Source organism: Primulina huaijiensis, chromosome 9, assembly GCF_012295235.1.
Source record: "Primulina huaijiensis isolate GDHJ02 chromosome 9, ASM1229523v2, whole genome shotgun sequence".
Taxonomy (NCBI): domain Eukaryota; kingdom Viridiplantae; phylum Streptophyta; class Magnoliopsida; order Lamiales; family Gesneriaceae; genus Primulina; species Primulina huaijiensis.
Genome location: NC_133314.1, coordinates 8,400,291 through 8,414,852, shown reverse-complemented (window position 1 = coordinate 8,414,852; position 14,562 = coordinate 8,400,291). Strand labels below are relative to the sequence as shown.

The 14,562-nt window shown below is 33.3% G+C and overlaps 1 protein-coding gene across 3 annotated transcripts; it reads left to right on the top strand.

The window, feature by feature from the left end:
• Positions 1-2,762: 2,762 nt before the first annotated feature.
• Positions 2,763-10,371, top strand: LOC140985043 (inactive poly [ADP-ribose] polymerase RCD1-like). 3 transcript variants are annotated; one of them, XM_073452778.1, is made up of 7 exons: positions 2,763-2,931; positions 6,283-7,519; positions 8,013-8,254; positions 8,758-8,834; positions 9,277-9,450; positions 9,545-9,640; positions 10,124-10,371. In XM_073452778.1, exons 2-7 carry the CDS (start codon positions 6,408-6,410, stop codon positions 10,166-10,168), a joined length of 1,746 nt encoding a protein of 581 aa, XP_073308879.1. In that variant the 5' UTR covers positions 2,763-2,931; positions 6,283-6,407; the 3' UTR covers positions 10,169-10,371. The 3 variants fall into 3 exon arrangements, with proteins under 3 accessions (XP_073308879.1, XP_073308881.1, XP_073308880.1); XM_073452779.1 differs by lacking the exon at positions 2,763-2,931 and adding an exon at positions 5,138-5,206; XM_073452780.1 differs by lacking the exon at positions 9,277-9,450.
• Positions 10,372-14,562: the final 4,191 nt, after the last annotated feature.

Sequence of the window (14,562 nt, the reverse complement as noted above, 5' to 3'; positions counted from 1 at the left end):
GCGTCAATGATCATTTTTTGTGCGTGAAATACACAAAGGCACACCTTAATCTTCTTTTACTCATCGTTCATATCATATTATGGGTGTTTAATCATGTTTGCCTGAAAAATATGAAACCCTTCTTTTGTTTTCGTTTTTGAGGCATGTACATGATAAAACTTTGATTTTTATGCTTCTAAATTCACGATTATCACAAAAGGGCTGCCTTGATAGGGCTATTAAGAGGGACGCTTTTCAACATTTTTAAAGGTTCATAGATGAATGTTTAAGGGCTGGACATTAGGGAAGCAAGAGCTACATGTTTCTTTGGGTTTAGCGGGACTAGGGTTTTTCGTTTTTGGTACTAGGAGGGAGCGGCTGCTAGTTGCTGTTTGGGATGTGTTCAAAGGTCCTACGGGGTCTAGTCATGGTCTTAGATAGGCTAGTGCAAGGGACTAGGCTGTATGCGTGAAGAATTGGGATTCGCGCAAGGCTTCATGCGCATGGGTGAGGTTTTGCTTTTGTGGGCTGTAGGTCCGGTCCAGTAGCTTGTTAAGGTCTCGAGCATGGTCCTAGGATGGTTGCAAAAGGGCTGGACAGGTTGGTTGAATGCTAATAACGAAGGGGCATAGGGTTTGTTAGAGCTAGGGTTTCGAAAAAGAAAAGAAAAGATTGCAGAATTTCAGTGGTTTTCCTAGACTTGATTAAGGGTTTTAAATGGCTTGATTTTGGTTGCATAGGGCATGGTTAAGTGTTAATAAGTTATGATTCAAGTTTGGTAAAGTTTGATTAAGTTTCGAGTTGATTCGAGTTAAAACCAGGACGTACGTTTAAGTTGTAAAACAAATGGAGAAATTAGTCGAGCAGCTTAAGTTTACCTCAATGAAATGTTTATGGGTGTATTTTAAGGTGTTAAGTTAAGTTTGGATGGATTTGGTCGTCGTTTTAAAGTCTAAGTGTAAATTGGAAAAGTTAGGGTTTAGGGGCAAAACAATCATTTTACACATGAAAAATGTTAGACTTCCTGGCAGTACCGTGAATGCTGTAATGAATGATAAAATATTTATTTTCAAAGATTATAGAATTTTATGGTGAAAAAAGATAACGCTAAAAGATGTGTTGCATGCTTGGTTTTAAAGAAAATTGATATATATGCACGAATTTTTATAAGTGATGAATATAATGAAAGATTGAGTAGGTGACTTGATTGTAACTAAAATGAAAGGATATGATGATATGTAAGGCCAATGCTCAGTTGACAGGTGAGAGTGTCGCTGATGTCCCTCTCCCCCCGCCTGGTACCATGGTTATACGTAGATGGATCTATCAACCAAAAGCTGAAACGAAAGTCACAATTAATGACTTGAATTCAATAAAAGAGAAACGTATACGTATATGATGAAAGGAAAAAAGATATGATGAAAAGAAAAAGAATTTAAAGTTATGCATGTTCATGAAAAGATATTTTATTAAAAGTATCTTTCACTGTTGCTTTGTGAATGTATATGTATTACTTGTTATCATGATTAAAGTTTGATGAGTCAATATACTCACTAGGTGTGAATGATACATGTGAGCGTGATTTTGTTGATGATGGAGGACTTTATGGTTGAACTAGTTGGGCTGATAGTGCACATAACTCGAGGACCTTTGCTAGTTTTTCCTCACTTATATGATTTAAGATTACTTTAAAGATTTTGATGGCCTTTTTGACTTTTATGCTTTTAAGTAGTTTTGAAAGGATTAAAGGGTTTATGCTTTATTTTGAAACATGTTAGTTTTAAGTTTTGGTTGATGATTCTACGTTTTACAATACGTTTTAGGTTTTGAGTAAAATATTTGATGAGTTATTTTAAATGGTGCAAAATTATATGTTTATACATGTCGATATATTTCGGTCGAAAGCTTAAAGGATGAAAAAAAATTTTATAGCATATTTTAAAGAAAAATGAGTAGTAGACGTTTCATAATAGATATCATTTACCTCAATTTCGATTGTCTCCAAAGTTCATATCAAGAAATGCAGTATTTAATTATTATCATTCAAGTTTAAGAACGGTTATTGAAAGAACATTAAATTATTATCATTCAAGTTTAAGAACGGTTATTGAAAGAACATTTGGAGTATGCAAGGCATGATGAAATGTATTACAAAATATGCCGACATTTTCTCCGGATACTCAATTCAAAATTATAGTGGCTTGTTTTGCTTTGCGCAATTTCATAAGATTGGATGTTGCGATTGGAGATATTCTTGAACAACTGTAAAATATTGATGATTTGCGTGAAATTGAGCAAGATGGTGAAAATGATTATATCTATCATAGATGTACAAAACTGCAGAAGCTAAGACAAGACAACATTAGACAAATGAAAGAAATGAGAGATAAAAAATTCATTGTCAATACAATAAAGTTGACATTAAAATAAATTTTATATAAATAACTTATAGCCAATGGAATGTGAGAACTAACGGTTGTTTTTAGGTTTTTTTTTTAGATTTTCAATGTGTATGGATATTGTTATGATTTATAAATTTAATGTGTTATTTAAATTATTTATATTTATTGTTTACATCTATAGAAGTATAATAGAAAAATATATATCAATTAATGAATTAAAAAATGAATTTAAATTTCATTTTATCAATTTATCTAAACACAAAAATAACACAACTTTTACTTAAAAAAATCAATTTCAATAGCTAGCTTTAAAAAAAAAAGTTAATAAAAAACTACTAAAATCAAACGACCTCACATTCTCAATTTCACAAGTATCCAAATTTAGATGATGATTGTAAATATTAGATATTTCAAGGACTAGACTGAAATTTCCTTATCATTGATTATTTAACTAGGGTTTGCAAATTGCATATGGGCAGGAGGAAAATGAAGTAGAAAAATAATTTGTCGAGTATTCTCTCTGTTTGTATTTCGATGTATACGTGTTCAGGTATATTTTCTTCCTACGAATGGTGTATGTATATTCGTGATTGTGTATGGTTTATACATGTATGTGATTTTGTTTTGGTTCGATTGGTTTTGATTCGGTACGGAGAAATAAAGAGAAAATAATGGATCTGCTCTGAATTTCATGGGAAAATTTAAGTGTCCTTTTTGGAGTTTTGATTCGGTTCCACAGAAGATTTAAAAAATACAGATCTATAATTTCATGGGCAGATTAAAGTGTTCTTTTTGGAAATTATGAAGTAATTTTATTGAAAAGGAAAGAATTCTTGAATTTTTTACTACTCTGAGATTCCCTCCGTAGTGAAAATCCTGAGTTTTTGTCTACTACTTTTTTTTTTCTTTTTTTTTTTTATTTGGGAGGTTTGGTTAATTTTCTGGTTTGACACGATTTAAAAAAAATGATTTTCATGATTTTTTTTGTAGCTAGAAAAAATTCAATTTAAATTGTGTCATTTTGTGATTTGTTTGGCTATAAAATTCACCTGAAGTTCTTTTTTCGATTTAGCAAAATGAAAAAAAATCGAACAATCTGATTTCAGTTCGTGAAAAATTGGCATACATTGAGCGTTCATGATGTATAATCTTTACGCTTGTGCGATCCCTCTTCCCCTTTTGACACGGTCTTCATCTTTGAAATTTGTGTATGTTCTTGAGTTAATATGGTTTGTGTCTGATTGGCTCATACGAATATAAAAACAGGGAAACTCGTATCTTTATCTCCTGAGTGTCATTTGCATGATTTACAATACTTTTTCCATTTATACCTATGAGCTATTGTTTGTGCGCACTGTTCAGTTGTGTCAGAACTCAGAATCATACGATAATTAATATATTTTGTCTTTGCAATTTTGTTTTTGGAAACTGGTGCATCCACGTGGAACATACAACTGTTTCTTGATCGGTCAGACTGATTATGGTTCATTGTGCCGGATAACTGGTTTGTTTGCATTAGTTGGACCCAACAGTCCAACACCATTGAAAATGCTATTTTCCAACTAGTCGTTGCACATTTAATTCGTTGAATTTTAAACTGTTGAACTTGTCATTTCTTATCGATAAAGATTCATGGCAAAATTAAAAGATGTGATAGAAAAACTTTTTGATTCCAGCATGCATATCTGGTATGAAGTCGAGTTTGGAAATATTTTTAATTGGTCGAAAAAATGACATTTATCACTTATGTGATCACCAATAGCAAAATGAAAAAGCTGTTGATGATAAGAAATAGTAAGTAGTTTTACAGGTTTAATTCAGCTGTCTTTAATGTGTTGGGCATCAAGCGCATAGATTTATATATGCATCTTCAAAAATTTTTAAACTAACTTGTTTTCTCACAATCAGTTTTGCTGCAAATCACCTATTTTACCCAGTCTGGAACTTAATTTTTTGAATGGAGCTTGCCAAGTAAAACAGGAAACAGATATCTAAAGGCCTAAAGCATGCATTTGTGGAATCTTATGAAGTTTGACTGCAGAGTCTCAATTCTTTACCCCCAGAATGCAATTAGGGTGTTGAATTCAATCTCTGAAGGCAAAAGAATGCATTTATGATTTCTTTTATGAATTTTGACGCAACATCTTGATTCTTTACTGCCAGATTTTGAGGTGGCAGTACATCTAACTAGTATTTGTTATATGTTCTGAAGTCCCACTGTTATTTTCTTTGTGGAAAATGAACCTTATACAGTCAATGATAAGAGACTTTGACTGGTGGATTGCGGCTCTCGAAGTCCTTAAATGTATTGATATTTGTCTAGAGATACTGTTTACAGCAATTAAACCATCAGATGTTGGAAAGAATTGAACTTGCAGAGAATGGAAATCCCAAAAGTAATTGTTGTGCCTGATGTCCCTTCTCCTTGTGGTATGTGTTGATGCCCACACTTGGAGGGTCAGAAAGAAATCAAAGAATTATATTACTTTCAATAGACATTTCTTTATGAACCCATGATAAAAAAATAAGTTAAAAGTTACCGGTGGTTTCATTGATTATCGTTTTTTTCTTTTATTAGCGTGCTTTTGTAGTTGTAAAAGTAATGTACTCAATCGCTCACGAGTAGATGTGGATGTATATGAGTAATAAATTTTAGCCAATTGGGCCCATTTTTAGCTAGTGTTCTATTGCCAAAACACGTATGCCAATTTCATCCATTTCATGAACTCCTATCGTATGTCTTCCTGTTTCCAAAGCTAGAGAGAGGCATACTTCATGTGATGCCCGGAGGATTGTCTACGAAGTTCAAACCTTCTTTCATTCTGGTACGAGGAACGAGCGTAGAAAACTATTTTTCTGAATGAGCTCACACAATTATCGAAATTTGGATGTTTTTTGGGCACATGCTTATAAAATTTCCAATGAAAGTTTGTATAGTATTTAAATGCATAAATTTGATTACCTGCTTCATCTGAGTACCTCAATTTAGTGACACCATCTTTCCATGCAATTTTCGTAGTTTTCACTTTCTAATAAGGCATCTTGAGCACTGTCATTAAATTGGCATGCGGTTTTTAATAACCCTGACCATGTTTTTACTTCTATAATGACTCTCTGTCCCAAACAAATGACTTTATTTAGTATCGCCTATTTTATGCTGAACAAATGTCTATATTTTTCTATCAATTTAATGTTCTATTTGATACAAATTTCAAAGTCCAATTAGTTGACACTTGACAATCTATTTTTTTATTTAACTTGTTGGACTAGGAACTGTCTTATTAGCTGCAACCTAAATAGTTGGCTGGGATGTGCTTCCTGCTTTATGATGCCCTGATAGAAAACCACTTGATTTTTTCATTCTATTATTTATGTCGGTATATTTTTTAAGACATGCCTTCGATTTTGAGTCACACTGGGCGTGAGAGTTCATTTGTTTTTTAAAACAAAACCGGTTTGCTATGGGAACGCCAAGTCAGAGTATAAGTGATGTTCTCTGTATTTCTGTTTTTGTTCACGGTTAGTGTTGCATCCTAAAATTTTTACTTCCTTGATAGTATCACTTACTGTTTACATATATCATTAACATATTATATCGCTTAGTTACCATGTCTTTCATTCCAGAGGAATTATTTCTTTGGTGGCTCTTTCCTTTTTGATACTCTGCTTCTTCTCTTCACGAGATAATAAAGAAAGTCTATAAATACATTATCTTATATCTTTGCTTTGGTGGTATATAACTTCGAAGTTGTGTTTTCTACAAATTGTCACATTATGTTTTTTTTGTCCTACTCTTATTATTTGGTTTGTGTTGAGTAATTTATTACACTGATATCCTTCTCATGAATTTTATTTGAGTTTCACTAACTGTTTATACATAAATCTTCAACTGTGTTCTAAGGTCACCCTGATGGGGTTGTTTCTTTGAAACAAGACCAAGGCTTCATTGTACGGACTTCTTGTTTGTGAAACCTTCAGCTGTTAGCTGGTGGATAGTGATTGATCCAGCGGTCAGTAGAAATCAAAATGAAGTTCGTAAAGGTATTGGATAGTGGTCCACATGATGTTGACTTAAAGAGAAAACGGTCCGCTGGATGTGAGACCTATTTTATTGGGGCTACCAGCATGGCCTTGCCTCTGCAATCCACTCGTTGTTCTTCCATCCACAAGCTTGGCAAGCGGAGAAAGTTGGATGGATCTGTGAGAAAATTTAGCAGTTGCGTTAGTCCCTCTGGGAAACATTTTCTGAAGTGTTATTCTAACTTTAAAAAAAGTGGGCCCCCCAACCGCCTGATGCATTATCATGAGGGTGAATGGAATGATTTTCCCCAATATATAGTTTCCTTTCTAAAGAAAGACCTTGTTAAGAAAACTGCAATAGAGGTTGAGCTTGACGGTAATAAGATTTTACTGGACTTTCTGCACATGATGCAGTTTGATTTGAATACAGGTTATCGGAAGCCTATTGCATGGATAGATGTTTCTGGAAATTGTTTTTTCCCTGAAATATTCGGTGAGTATGACGAAGCACAAGGGTGTCACTATGAATATACTGAAGGTGAGGACCTTATGGCTAATAAACCTCTTGGATGCAATGATATCAACTTGCACTTGGAGCTGGAGATAAAAGGACTAGACTCTTTCAATCTGGATAATTTTAGTGGGGAGTCCTGTGCAAATTTTGAGCAAGTGTGTATCGACAAGAATTTTGCACCAAAAGGTTCTGGTGATGAAATTGTTGATAGTTGTGCCAAAATTGATGATCAATATGATAAAATTCAAAACGTGGAACCCAACATGGTTGTGGCAGCAAATCCTATTGAGAGGTCCTTGGATATTGCTGCTATAAAAGACCGGTTTTTCCAAGGCATCAACGTGTTTGCAAAAGCAATAATAGTTGACATACAGCATTGCACAAGTACTGCAGTTGATGCACGCTATGAAATTTTTCAGAAACAGATTGAAATCACTGAAAGATACCGGGGGAGTGCAAATGTCCTCTATGCTTGGCTTCCTTGTTCCAAAGGAATGGTGTCTAGTATACTGAAGTATGGAATTGGCTACTTCCAGCGATCAAAAATTGAGCCCTTGTATGGTTTTGGGGTTGATCTCATTCCTGCTAATGGCAGTGATCTCAGGTATAGTTTTTTGTACTTCTTTCGTTTGCGATTGAATATTTAATTTTTACTTATTTTTTTTCATCAACTTCTACTAATATATGGATTTGGATCCTGAACTCGTGATGATGTTGGGATCATACAGCTGTGCTATTGGTATTTGTATTCTCAGTTAGATATTCTTGACATGGTATTTCAAGGTCAAATGATAGAGTTATTCTCCCACATTCTGTTTTTGAAATCGGAACAACAATTTTTAAGGAGCTGAGTAATTTCTGGTGCTAATGTAGGTTGTTGAATCATAGCCAGCTGGTAATTTTTTTATCTAATTTGGTCCCACGTGATTTTGTTTCTATCATTTTAATTTTTAATGATCTATGTTTTTTTGTCATGCCCATGGTTGTTTATTAATACTCTTTCATTTTGTCTCATAGTATTGTCGTATTTCGGCTTAACCTAAGTGTACTATATCTCTTAACTTAAGTTCTTGTTAAGAATCTTATCTATTTTGCAGTGCAAGCTATTTTGATAGTGACGAAAATGATACTCGAAATATGGTACTTTGTCGTGTAATAATGGGAAACATGGAGTGTGTCCATTTGGGTTCGGCTCAGTTTCACCCAAGTGATGAGAACTTTGACAGTGGAGTTGACAACCTTGAAGATCCGAAGCATTACATTGTATGGAACATGAACATGCATTCTCATATCTTCCCAGAATCTGTCATAAGTTTCAAGGTGTTTTCTAATGGAGAAGGTGATTTTTTTTTTCCCAATGAAATTTTCTATTCTTGTTATGAGGATAAATCTTTTTTTTGTGGCATTTTATGTAACTTCATTAGCTGTCTTATCTGTGCCCTTGTGCGAATGCTAAGAATCCAAGTAGCTTGAAATTTTCCTATTTTATGTTTTATTTCAATTTTGATGGTGTGATGATTTTATGAGTACGAGAAAGTTGCTTCTATCAAGAATTTTGTATATTGATTGATTTATCTTTTCCAGATATTTAGTAAGAATATCTAAAAATCTGAGGGAATTTTTTTTGCACAACAATTTACTTGCCTCCTATAAGTGGGAAGGGTATGAGTTGACTTACTTGAGTTTGTCTTATTTGACAGCATTGCACAGTTATTAGTAACAACCTTTCGGATGACAAAAAATTGGGAAGCAATTTACCGTTTGCCTTTGGGCAGATAAACTATTTATTCTTCTCCCAACTCTCTGAGTAGCTTGAGCTTTTGTCTGATAATAATTGTGCAGGACCACCTTCGGTTGAGACAGAGAGCAGGATAGATGTCTCAGGGATCACTAGTCATGATGAAGAATCTCATGCCAAGGTAATGTTCGATTTTATTTTATTTACTGTCTCTTTCTCTCTTGGTGCTACTTTCATTTTTTCGTTTGGTATGAAATCCCTATTGTCAGCTAGGAATCATGAATTTTTTAGATTGATAAAAAAATTCAAGTTACGAAGAATGTAAGTATTTTTGTTAGCATTTTAAAATTGGACAAGGATAATAGCATTTGTCAGAAGTCTGGCTCTTCCAAATAGTTGTCCTATTGGCCTCACCTGCGCTCATCAGGAGTTGATTGCTTTAAGTGTTTTTTGGTGGGTATAAGTTATTTGCATTTATTTGATTATCGTGATATTCATGATAATGATCATATGACTGACCATTATTAACTTGAGGGCTTTTTGATATCCCTTGTTTTGGTTTGTTTTCAAAGTGTTCTTTTGTATTGCTATTTCTCACTTGAGGTGGATTCTGGTTACTCTAGGGAAGCTTTGGTCATCCAGATGTAACATCACATACACCTTTAATTAATCGTTCAACTTCCGCAAGAATTCCCAACAGCCCATGGATGCCATTTTCTGTGCTGTTTGCTGCCATCTCAAATAAAATTCCTCCTAAAAATATGGAGCTTGTCATGTCCAATTATGAGCTGTTCACGGTCTGTTTGTTGAAACTTAATTTTCTTGTTTGTAAATGTCTACTATATAAGTCTTTAAAGTTGTTGGTTGTCTTGTTTACATAATTCTTGGCAGAATAAGAAGATAAACCGAGAAGAGTTTGTGAAGAAATTAAGGTTGATTGTCGGTGATGCTTTGCTGAAGTCCTCAATACTTAATCTGCAGAGCAAGGTATGATCTGTTTGCTTGTTCTTTACATCTATCAGAGCGCTTATCTTATGTCGTGTTTGTATGTTTCATGAAATTTTAAATCTAAGCTTGTGACCATAGTTATTAAAGGCTTAAGATTGACTAAAGTACATGGGTCCCTTGCAATCATGCATGGGATTTTGGAATCTCAATGTGGGAAAAAAATTCTATATTTTTGTGTGCAGAAAGTTGTGCCAGCCACTCACCAAGGATGTGCACTCAAATGGGTCATAGGGGTCGATACCTCGAGCATATCCTATACAACCATGATTGCATTATTGAAAACTTAATTTAAAGTGGATAACAAGAGAGGAACGAATTCAATTCCTCTTGGTATCCTTGACAATCCATGAACGATTTGGCATTGTATATCTATTTGATTTTCACTTTATGTCTAAAAGTTTGTGTCAGATTTAAAGCTACGTTATTTTCTGATTTTTTGGTCTTCTTGGTGTTTTGTTGCAGCTATCACCCAAATCAAACACAGAAACGGTTTCTCCGGCCCAATAGTCGGAGAATCAACAAGGCCTTTGAGTCGGCCATATCCCCGTCTTTAGGAAGCTGTGAATAATGAATATCTGTGGATGTGTATTAACTTTTACTTTATGGTTCGGCTTTCCCCAATACTCTGTGTTTTCAAATTGCTGTACTCTTGTACTAATTGTAAATTGGATCTCTTTTGAGGCTAGTAACTGTTTTTGTTTGGACCTTAATCCTCTGTTCAAATTCCAGCACATAGTGATTTCGTATAAATTAAAATATGTTCGACTCCTGGAGTCGAGGAAACATTCTTTCCGATGAATATCTTTCATGTGAAACATTGTCACATATTCATGTACATGAGACGTGTTCTTGAAAAACATTATTTTTGACATAAATTTTTTTCATGAGTCGAGTAGTGTTAGATATTTGTTTTACAAAATTATCCTGTGAGACGATCTCATAAATGTTTTTTTTTATGCTTTAGTATGTAATAGCAAAATGTACGACCTTGGTTTGATGGCATTTAAGTAAATGCAATTGAAGACATTATGTGATTACTGAAAATGTTTTCAGTGTAAGCTTAACAAAAAATAACGTGGAATATATAAATATATGTATAAAATATGAATAATGCTAAAGGGACAATCAATATATCGTTATAGCGATATTTATAACTATTATATCACGACATTTTACTGTTATATCGCGAGATTTTGTATTCAATGTATAGTGAGATTTTGACAAATTGAATTTTTGTATTGAATTTTTTGTGTTGTACAAATTGATGTACAAATATGGATTTAAATGTAACATCACTCATAAAATATATTGTGGGTTATATTTCTTACATGTAGCATGGATCAAAGTAATAGTAAATATACATATGTTATGATAACTGGTTATTGTTGAACTCGAAAATATACTTTTCGCGTCCAATTTTATTAGTTCTTTGGATTGGGAGAATTATAATTTTGGTTCCGACAAAAAAAATTGTACTAGTTCGTCATGTTTGCGACGTGATGAAAAGTTTTGTTGAGATAATTTTTATCTCCAATATTAAAAAATTAAGGGAAATGGCAAAATTTCCTCAAAAGTAGGTTAATTTTCTCGCAAAACTAAATAGTTATATTCGTTCCTTTTACCTCAGCTTATTAACTAATTAATATGGGATTAGAAGGGTTAAAATTCATAATTCAATCAGGTTTTTTTTTTAAATGAAATTTTTTGACACACAGAAAACAAGAGGGATCGAAATAATTTTCCTAAAAACAGCAAGATGGATCGAAATAATTTTAGCCTTAAATAAGAAAGATGAAAATAAATTATAATTTTTTTTAAAATACGTATGATATCATTATAATATGATACGTCCAAGGTGAGTTCAATATTCAACATTGACCGGTAGATTTGGCTGAGGTTCGGGCCAAACCCGGACCGAAAATGGAACCGGCTCATGGTCAATGGGCCACTTAATAGGGTCTACGGGTTCGACCCAAAAAAACTACGATCATGATTACATGATCGTTTTCAACCTGACTGTTGACTGTTATTATTATTTTTTTAAAAAAAACTCGTTTGAAATCAACAACCATGATTTTGTGGCCGTTGATTATCAATGACCACGTCATCATGGCAGTTGTGCAATGGTCGACCCACCCCTTCATATTTTTCGCACAATTTATTTAATTCTCAATTTTTTTTGATTATCAAATATTAGGTTTCGATATTGCTTTATTGCTACTTGTTTTATTTATTTTCTTAATTACCTCAATTTATTTTCTTAATCACCTCAATTTCATATTTATACAAATGACTGGAGCCAGATCAAGTTGTAGGGGTGGCAAAGGAAAGGACATCATGACACCCGAGTTCGAGCATCACAATTTTCTTTCATTCAATGTTGTTAGCTATGATCTTGATTTTTCTCATGAACGACATCGAGAACGTGAACCACCAGAGGCTAAACAAACACGTCATCATCAAAATCAGAAAAGTATGAGCAATCCGATGATGCATAAAAAGTAAAACTTGAGCGGTGCCTCGCCCGACATACTATATCTTAACCAAACATTTCGAAAAGGTGACGCTTCCCTCCGGTGATATGCAAGAAAAATGAAAACATTGATTGAAAACTTACAAATTTCAACAAGGAGGTGGCTATGGAACTTTGACATGGCGCGTGGAGAAAAATCATCCTGTGAAAATTTGTATTGATAGTTCTCAAACTCGAATTCCGACATTCTCTTCTCAATCAGGTATGGTTCTCAACTTTTAAAATTTGACGAATCTAATTTTAGAAAAGAAACAGATAAATTTTGAGTGATTGAAAAACTTTGTTTTAGTTTTAGTGACAAATTATATTTTGAAAATTGAATTTCTACAAGTGCAAATCCTTCTATTAGACGTATCTCACAAAATATTCTTAAACCCACAATTAAAAAATTAGTCGTTGATAAAAAAAATTAATTAAAGAATTTGCTAGTTTCAATGATAAAGTTTCTTTGTATTCCAATATTTAGAGTGATCATTGACAAAATTGTTCATATATGAGTATTACATGTCATATATAGATGTTTTAACGAAATACACACGTCGCAAAATTTTTCTCAACTTATATTTGTTATTTTAGAAGAATATGATCTAACTTTCAACTTTTTTCAATTTTTTTTGACAATGGTAGTGCAAATACTTCTAGTATTAGTGAGCATATTGAAATATGTAAACCATCATTAAGTGACAAATTTTTTCATATTAGGTTCACATGTCATGTTTTAAATTTGTGTGTTCAATATGAACTAAAAAATTTATCATCACATATTCAACTAATAAGAAACATAAATTATTATTTATGGATACATCCCAAGTTATGAAACAATGAGGCAAATTTTGCAAAGAAAATGATATGAGGCCTAAACGGTTTGTACGAGACGTTCCATCTCGTTTTAATTCAACATATAAATTATTATTATCGTCTTTTGAGCATAAAGATTCATTATGTATATTTTTCATCAACATTTTCAAGCTCGTGATATTTATTTGTTTTCAAATCCATGAAATATCTGTACTAGTATCTGTAAAATTTTAAAGGTTTTTAATGAGGCTAATGACCTATGTAAGGCCCGAGATTATATCATTGTAATCAGACATTAAATAATTGACAGAATTTCAAATAGTGAAGATTTCAAGGACTAAAGTGCCATTAATGGAATTTGAGAGGAAAAGCATGGGCTAAGGGTGGAGACCAGAGAATCTCGCGCACATGCGCGGAGATGAGGCGCGCATATGAACGAGCAGCCTGAAAGGGGATCGGTTACGGTGCCGGTTGCGCAACGGAAGTTTCAAATTTTTCGAAAATCATACATTTTCACAAGCAAGAAAACCGAGCACCCTCAACTATGATGTGTAGCAAATACGAAAACACCAAAATGTCATACATAGGGTGTTTAGAATTTTTACCTATCAATCTCTTGAGATTAATGATGGCTCCAACTAAGGTGTAAACACCTTAGCTCTTGAAGGGCAAAACAATCTTCAAGCTCTCCTTGATTCAAAATTAGGCCCACCACTTGCAAGCTAGAACCCCTCTTATTTTGCACTAGAAAAATAAGAGGATTTTTCAATGAGAAGTCTAAGCTTTCCTCAACTATTGAAGAAAGAAAAATTGGAGAGAAAAATGCTTGGGAATTTCGGCCGTGAGGTTTTTTTTAGGGAAGGGGAGGATGAGTTGTCTTGGTTGTGTAAAAAGCTAAAAACACTTTTAGCATGCCAAGCCTTGATTTTGAAAAAGTAGTCTCCCAACTCTTCACCTCTCATGCATACATTTCAATTTGGGTTTATAACAATTATAAAGCCCATGGACTTTTATTTAAATTGTCTCAAACACATTTGAGATCATTTAACCTTTAGTAGATTTTAATCAAGCCCACTAGTTTAATAATTATTTCTAATTGGGCTCTACAAGGCCTAATGTAATTTAATTAATTCAACACTTGAATTAATTTAATTATTTGGACTCTACTAGGCCCACTAGTATTTAATTAATTCAACACTTAAATTAATTTAATTTAGTCCATAATAATGTTTATGAAAATCAAAATTTTCAAATACATTATTTATTTGGTCAATTTTTAATTTAGGAACACTTCCTCAAATTAAAAGTTACATTCCCACAATTCTCTTATAGAAGTCATACTTCTATTTTTATTTGTGTTTATAAACTCCTTTATAAGCCGTTCAACACATTGAACTATTTTACTTCTCAACGGGATCTAGAAAGCTAGTACTTGTGTGGCCCTCAATGGTTCATTGATACAACTAGTCGTGGGTTCACATTTCCATGTGATTCGGACTAAACATGCCGTTATACGAGCATACCCCAATTGCTCCATTCTTAATTACCAACTCCTTGATAACAAGAACGT

Coding starts and splice junctions, on each gene's coding strand:
- LOC140985043 (XM_073452778.1), top strand. CDS start 6,408: ATGAAGTTCGTAAAGGTATTGGATAGTGGTCCACATGATGTTGACTTA. Junction 8,255..8,757: donor GGTGTTTTCTAATGGAGAAG/GTGATTTTTTTT, acceptor ATAATTGTGCAG/GACCACCTTCGGTTGAGACA. Junction 9,451..9,544: donor CCAATTATGAGCTGTTCACG/GTCTGTTTGTTG, acceptor AATTCTTGGCAG/AATAAGAAGATAAACCGAGA.